Consider the following 7,233-nt stretch of genomic DNA (forward strand, 5'->3'; position numbering starts at 1 on the left):
CACAGCTCACAGCAACCTCCAACTCCTGGGCTCAAGCAAGTCTCCTGCCTCCGCCTCCCAAGTAGCTGGGACCACAGGCGTCCACCACAACGCCCAGCTATTTTTTGGTTGTAGCTGTCAGTGTTGTTTGATGGGCCTGGGCTGGATTCGAACCTGCCACCTTAGGCATATGTGGCTGGCACCTTAGCCACTTGAGCCACAGGCGCTGAGCCCTCAACATTTTCTAAAGCTTGATCCACAGAGTGTAATTTGGTTCCATGAGAAGACAGTATGAGTGATAAAACTATAGGATATTTACAGTACACATGCCACACCCTTGTGGGAGTTAATGTACACAAGCATATTAAAGGCTCTGAGATGTGTCCAGTAGAGAAGCCAATCTACCTTTATTTAATCCTGTATTCCCCAAACTTATTTGTCCATGAGCCCTTTTCCATGGAAGATCTATTTTTTTTTTGAGACAGAGTCTCATTACGTTGCCCTGGCGTCAAAGATCACAGCAACCTCAAACTCTTGGGCTTAAGTGATTCTCTTGCCAAGTAGCTGGGACTACAGGCACCTGCCACAACGCCCAGCTATTTTTGTTTTTTTATTGCAGTTGGCATTATTGTTTAGCTGGCCCAGGCCAGGTTCAAACCCACCAACCTGGGTGTATGTGGCCTGTGCCCTACCCACTGAGCTACAAGTGCCACCCTCCAGGAAGCTCTATTAACAGCCTATAGATCAAATGCTAGGAAAGCATTCGCTAGCCCAAGGTCATGTAGCTACTTGCAGGAGATTCAGATCTCCTAAATCTTCATCCAGAGTGCTTTCCATTAGGAATTTCTAATAAAACTCAAGAGAAGATTCACAATGTGGAAAAAATCAGGAAAAAAGGTGTCAATTAGGCATCCCGATGGGTAATGCAAAACAGCAGCAAGGTGGCAGGAACGAAGACAACTCAGAGAGTCAAGGGGCCGCGGGAAGGGGCAGCAGCTGCTCAGCTCCTGCTGATCTTGATTGCCTTTTTTTTTTTTTTTTTTTTAAGAGAGAGAGTCTTGCTATGTCACCCTCGGTAGAGTGCTGTGGTGTCACAGCTCACAGCAACCTCCAGCTCTTGGGCTTAGGCGATTCTCTTGCCTCAGCCTCCCGAGTAGCTGGGACTACAGGCGCCCGCCACAACGCCCGGCTATTTTTTGTTGCAATTTGGCCGGGGCCAGGTTCAAACCTGCCACCCTTGGTAATTGGGACCGGCGCCCTGCTCACTGAGCCACAGGCACTGCCCTATGATTGTCATCTATTGCCATGCAGGATGTGGGAGCACTGTGGCCAGATCTTTTCTAGGCAAGACAGAAATCTTGATGTTTAGATGAAGTATCAGCACTACGTGGTAAACAAAGCACACCCACAGGCCCACTATTCGCCTTCTCTGGCCCATAGGCCGCTGGTTTGATGACTGTGGTCTGTATCCATGAAATAACTGGGACTCAGGAGAAATCAAAGTTTGATAATGCACATGAGCTATCACGTTTTTAAAATAAAGGTAAACAAGTCATGGCTGAAAATGAAAAACACCTGAGAGGCACGCAGTGGAATGCATACCTGCCATCTACTTTTAAAATATCAGATACGAAGTTCAGCACTTCCATCAACATGTGGTGACCCCAATGGGTTTAGTGACATCACCAAAACCTTCAACAAGGCTCGCTGCCCATAGCACAGTGGTTACAGCGCCAGCCACATACACTGAAGTTGGTGGGTTCAAACCCAGCCCAGGCTAACTAACCAGCAATGACAACTGCAACAAAAAAATAGCCAGGTGTTGTGGCAGGTGCCTGTAGTCCCAGCTACTCAGAAGGCTGAGACAAGGGAATTGCTTAAGCCCAAAAGTTTGAGGTTGTTGTGAGTTGTGATGCCACAGTACTCTACAAAGGGTGACATAGTGAGACTCTGTCTCAAATCAAACAAAAAACAAGCCCTTTAACAAGGACTCACATTCTTTTTTTCTTTTTGGTAGAGACAGAGTCCCACTTTATTGCCCTCAGTAGAGTACCGTCGCGTCACACAGCTCACAGCAACCTCCAACTTCTGGGCTTAGGTGATTTTCTTGCCTTAGCCTCCCAAGTAGCTGGGACTACAGGCACCCGCCACAAAGCCCAGCTTTTTTTGGTCATTGTTGTAGTTTGGCCGGGCTGGGTTTGAACCCGCCACCCTCAGTATATGGGGCCGGCACCCTACTCACGGAGCCACAGGCACTGCCTAGGACTCACAATCTTTGCAAGGTACTCTACCAGGTCCCATCAAAACAAAGATATAGGAAAGGTCCATGGATTTCCTGCAGACATTGATTTCCTTCAAGACTCTGAGAAAGTTAAAATGAGTGTATAGGCAGGAGTTAGTCCCTTGTGAAATGCTGACTGGCACTATTCAAACACTGGACATGAACATCATAGGCTAAGGGGAGTATAACTTCTATCTCTCGAACATTTGGTACACTTGACTTTGCTGTGAGTCAAAAACATGTATTAAATGAGCAAAGACACAATAAATAGAGACAATCTTAATTGTCCAAGAGACAATAAATAGAAGCCTTTTCTTTTCATGGTACATGTACAGTGTTCTCTTAAGGGAAATACAGTATATGTGTAAAAAGTCAGCATCCTAAGCCATGAAAAGCCCCAAACCAGCCCAGAGTATATGCGGCACACATCCACAGTTATCTACCGCTCAAGCTCAAAGGGTGAAACAGTGGCACTAGGAGGAATTTTCTAGAGGACTGTGGAACTTCTGAGGTCCTACAGTGATCAACATTCCCCCCCCCCAAAAAGTGCCAGTAAAGACGAGGTCCAGGTCTAATATGCTAAAATTAAGCAGCTAAATGGTTACTTTCTAAAGATTCTACAATGGCTTGGTCACACTCATTTGGTGTATGGCCACCATGGTGCCAGCTCCATGAAGCATCACTCATACTATTTTCTATGTGAACAAAATACTCTGGGAGTTATACAATGCAGAAGCACCAAATGGGTCTATCTAGATGAAAACGGTTGATTAAAAAGGATTACTAGACAGCTTGTAGAAGACTGCTAGGAACCTGTTGACAGACTGTGGTATCTTACTGTTCTATTGACATGTAATTGTTTAATGATGGATGCTACTAAACCATTATCAGTGAACTTTTGGGGACATTTAAAAAATATCCTGAAAAAATCATATCTCTGCAACATGCCTGTGGCTGAGTGAGTAGGGCACCAACCCCATATACCGAGGGTGGCGGGTTCAAACCCAGCCCCTGCCAAACTGCAACAAAAAAATAGCTGGGCATTGTGGCGGGCACCTGTAGTCCCAGCTGCTCAGGAGGCTGAGGCAGAAGAATCACCTAAGCCTAGGAGTTGGAGGTTGCTGTGTGCTGCGTAATGCCATGGCACTCTACCGAGGACGATAAAGTGAGACTCTGTCTCTACAAAATATATACATATATATATCCTGAGGGGCTAGGTAAGTGGCTCACGCCTGTAATCCCAGCACTCTGGGAAGCCAAGGTGAGTGGACTGCCTGAGCTCAGGAGTTCGAGACCAGCCTGAGCAAGAGACCCTGTCTCTAAAAAATAGCCAGGTGTTATGGCGGGCACCTGTAGCCCCAGCTACTTGAGAGGCTGAGGCAAGAGGATCACTTGAGCCTAAGAGCTTGAGGTTGCTGTGAGCTATGACGCCACAGCACTCTACCAAGGCTAACAAAGTGAGACTCTGTTTAAAATATAAATATACATATAATTTTAACTAGCCAATGACTTATGAAAACTAGACGTGATGCTTTTTAATGTGCAACACTTTCTACATCAATGGGATGGAATCAGATCATATTTCTACTGCCCTCTAGAACAGATGTAAATTACCTGTTTGTGCCAAACATTATTGCTCACTAGACTTCACATTGCTAGGGAAAATTTTAAATTATGTTTGACATCTTTAGAAATCCCTTTTTAGTCAAAAAATACCATGCTCACAGTGAACTAATAATTGGTTCACTTTGTTGGTAAGTGTCTAAAGGATCTACAAGGAAGCTTCAAGATGCCAGAAGGAAAGCTTAGTGGATTAGGTGCTGGACTCTATACACTATACTTAACAGAAACTGACATTCAAATCCTAGCAGGGTCAACTCAATCTCTATTACTATCTGCCAGAAAAACTGAGTGCAAGATAGCTTATTGCTTTCTGACAAACTTAAGAGGGCCTTATAACCTCTTGTTGGACTTTATAAGGACATATGGGGGGAAAGCTTTGCAATCACTTAAGGAAATACACTCTCTTTTATTTTCATTTTCTGTGGGGAAAAATCATATGTCTGCAACATGCTGTGTATAAGAAGTAGGCCAGGCCTACTGTAATCCCGGGACTTGGAAGGCTAAGGCAGGTAGATTGCATGAGCTCACAAGTTCAAAACCAGCCTGAGCCAGAGCAAGATCCTGTCTCTAAAAATAGCCGGGCGTTGCTGTGGGCGCCTGTAGTCCCAGATACTTGGGAGGCTGAGGCAAGAGAATCACTTAAGTCCAAAATTTTTGAGGTTGCTGTGAACCGTGACTGCCATGGCACTCTATCAAGGGCAACAAAGTGATACTCTGTGTCAAAAATAAATAAATAAAATAAAATAAAAATATAGAAGTAGAACCATCACTATCCAGATGCCCAAATAATATAGGATTCTTTGAGGTAAGCTTTACCATAAGCAAACAATATCATAGGTTTCTAACATTCTGTTCTTGCCCAATGTGAGTCTGTAAAATAAACCTGAAATTACCCACAAACCTGTTTTTTTCTTTAGTTTTTAAAGGCCATCAACTCCTTGGAGATAGTATGGACCTCCGGCTGTTAACATTCAGAAGGAACACACTTACAGCCCTGTCTCCATTGGGCTTATTACTGCTCCAGTCAATGGTGCATTTCAGAGCTGAGAACAATTCCAATGAAGTTTTCACTGCCAGTAGTAAACACCACTGCTTCAACAATCCACATTAGGTCAGCATTAAACAGAGGGTCTCCCTCTCGAGCAGGTTGTCCAAGAATATGAGTTCAACTACTGGGTCAAGAGAAGTGGAAAGTCTTCTCAATGGTTCAAAATTCATTTTATGTTCAACTACAGGCCTTCTGCAAACTGAGGATCTGAGCCCTTTAGGGTAGTGACTCTAATTCTTCCTGGATACAGAAGGCCAACAAGGTGACTGTCACACATCAGCACAAAGCAAAAGCCATTACATATTAGTAGTCAGTGAGAAACAAGGTTCAAGACCCTGTACTGTAGAGAGAGCACTGTAACACACCAGCAAGCAGAGTGGTAGAAGGGGAGCTGGGTGGCAAGTTCATCCATTATAGCCAGTGGGTGGCTTTGAAGTCTAAGTAAGATGGATACTCACTACTGTACTGGTTGGCATCTAGACAGTAAATAACAATTCGTCAGATAAAATTTAAGGTGGAACCACAGGTTTGGAAAGTTCTGGGATCCAGTATGTCTATAGGAGCATCGGTATTAACATGAAAAGTCAGTATCTGGGAAACAGGTAGGGGTCCCTCCCCTGGAATACTGGAAAGAGATGTAAAGACCATATCTTCAAGCGCCCAAGTGGAGACCTTCTTCTAACACAATGAGTCCTGTGGCTTTCTGTTAGGAATCAAGCAGTAATTAGTTATAGCCCAATTTTTAAAGCATCAGTGCACTTACAATTACATAGGAAGGGAAGATGAATATAAAACACTCAATAGAGAAGTTAAGTGTTGTGGCTAACTTGTCAGTTAAGTTTTAGACACAATGCAAGAACACGTTCTGTTCTAAGCACAATTCCAGAAGCAAACCAGTGTTTTTGACAGGTCCCATATTCATTCTCCCAGGACGTTTGCAACCTCTTAAAAACCAACTGACAAAAAGCATGACACTGTCAGATAGTAAAGTGTCACTGTCAGAATGAGTCCACATCGCATTATCCTCAGTAGAGGATTTCTTATACTGCCAGAAGAAATTCCCACCTTTGTACCACCCACACCCATTTAACATCTCCCTCTCCCCTCTCCAAAGAGCACTCTCAAAAATAAGGTATCTTCGCGTTCCTTCCATTCCACCCTTGAAATACAGAAGGTCTAAAGATGTTTTCCAAGTTTTTACAAACTACTAGGAGAGAGACAGCTGCCCTGTGTCCGTATCCAAACCCTCACCGTGAGCTCCCGAGCTTTTTCCCCTCGCAAACCTCACCACCCCACACTGACTACCCCGCGAGTCCAATCTGGAAGCGATGGGGCCAGGCGCTCTGGGCGAACCCTTTCCCAGCGACTTCGGGCACCTGGGAGACCAGCCCAACAGGCTGGGCCTGGGCCTCTCGGTGGCGCCGCATCTCCAAGCTCCTCTCGGCTACACGAGCCCGGCGAACTGTCCGGCCCAGCCGAGGCGTCGGCCCAGGCTGCCTCCCGCCCTGACCCGACCCCTCCTCGCCACTCGCCCGACCCCGCCTCGGGCTCTCCTGCCAGCCGGCCGGCCGCGCCCGTACCTGCCGGACCCGGTGCAGGGCGTCCACGAAGCCTTCGGCTTTCATCCCCACCGGAGCGCTCTGCCCCTGCACCAGCTCCGCCATTACCGCCCCCGCCGCCGCCGCTCGGCTGCCCGGCCCAGCCTCCGCTCCGCTCCCGGACCCGTAGCCGGAAAGGGAATGTCGCCCTACTTCCGGCGGAAGGGAAACCGGGACGCTCGGGGAAAGCGGCGCCGCGTCCGTGGGGCGGGGCAGGGCACGTGACCACGGGCCGGCCGGAAGTGGAGGGAGGGGCCGGCTCGAGGGGTGGGCGGGCGCCTGAGGCCGCGGTCGGGTCTGCAGGGATGCGTCGCGGCCGCGCGTTTCCTCGACTGGGGTTGGTTTGCCCAGGGCGGTCGAAGAGGCTCGAGTGTGGCTCGACGTGTCCGGCTGTCGGCCGTTTGGAATCTCGGAAAGTAGTGGCGTGACCTCCCACGAGGCACCCAAGCCGTCATGGTTCACTAAAGCCTGACCCTTGGCAGCCCCTCCCTGACATAACCATTGGTTTGGAATATTGGGACTGGAGTACTTTGTCATGGCACTCCAGAGTAAGGCATGAAGGACGAGGGACCGCCCCACAAAATGTCCGTGTCCGCCGTGCAAGGAATCCCAGGCCTGAGTCCTGGTGCGGAACTCAGTCTGCACGAGGATGGGCCAGAGAATGAGCCAACGCCACTTGTCTCTGGGATTGCCTGGTGACACCA

The 7,233-nt window shown here is 47.6% G+C and overlaps 1 protein-coding gene across 2 annotated transcripts in view; it reads right to left on the reverse strand.

The window, feature by feature from the left end:
* Window positions 1-6,678, reverse strand: part of FUBP3 (far upstream element binding protein 3) — a 63,558-nt gene extending 56,880 nt beyond the window's left edge. For both annotated transcript variants that reach the window (XM_023516136.1, XM_003794897.3), the window contains exon 1: window positions 6,512-6,678. In XM_023516136.1, coding sequence (XP_023371904.1) covers window positions 6,512-6,595 — 84 coding nt within the window. In that variant the 5' untranslated portion in view covers window positions 6,596-6,678. The remainder of the gene's footprint in view (window positions 1-6,511) is intronic.
* Window positions 6,679-7,233: the final 555 nt, after the last annotated feature.

Source organism: Otolemur garnettii, unplaced genomic scaffold, assembly GCF_000181295.1.
Source record: "Otolemur garnettii isolate 467f Iridium unplaced genomic scaffold, OtoGar3 scaffold00087, whole genome shotgun sequence".
In the NCBI taxonomy this organism is placed as follows: domain Eukaryota; kingdom Metazoa; phylum Chordata; class Mammalia; order Primates; family Galagidae; genus Otolemur; species Otolemur garnettii.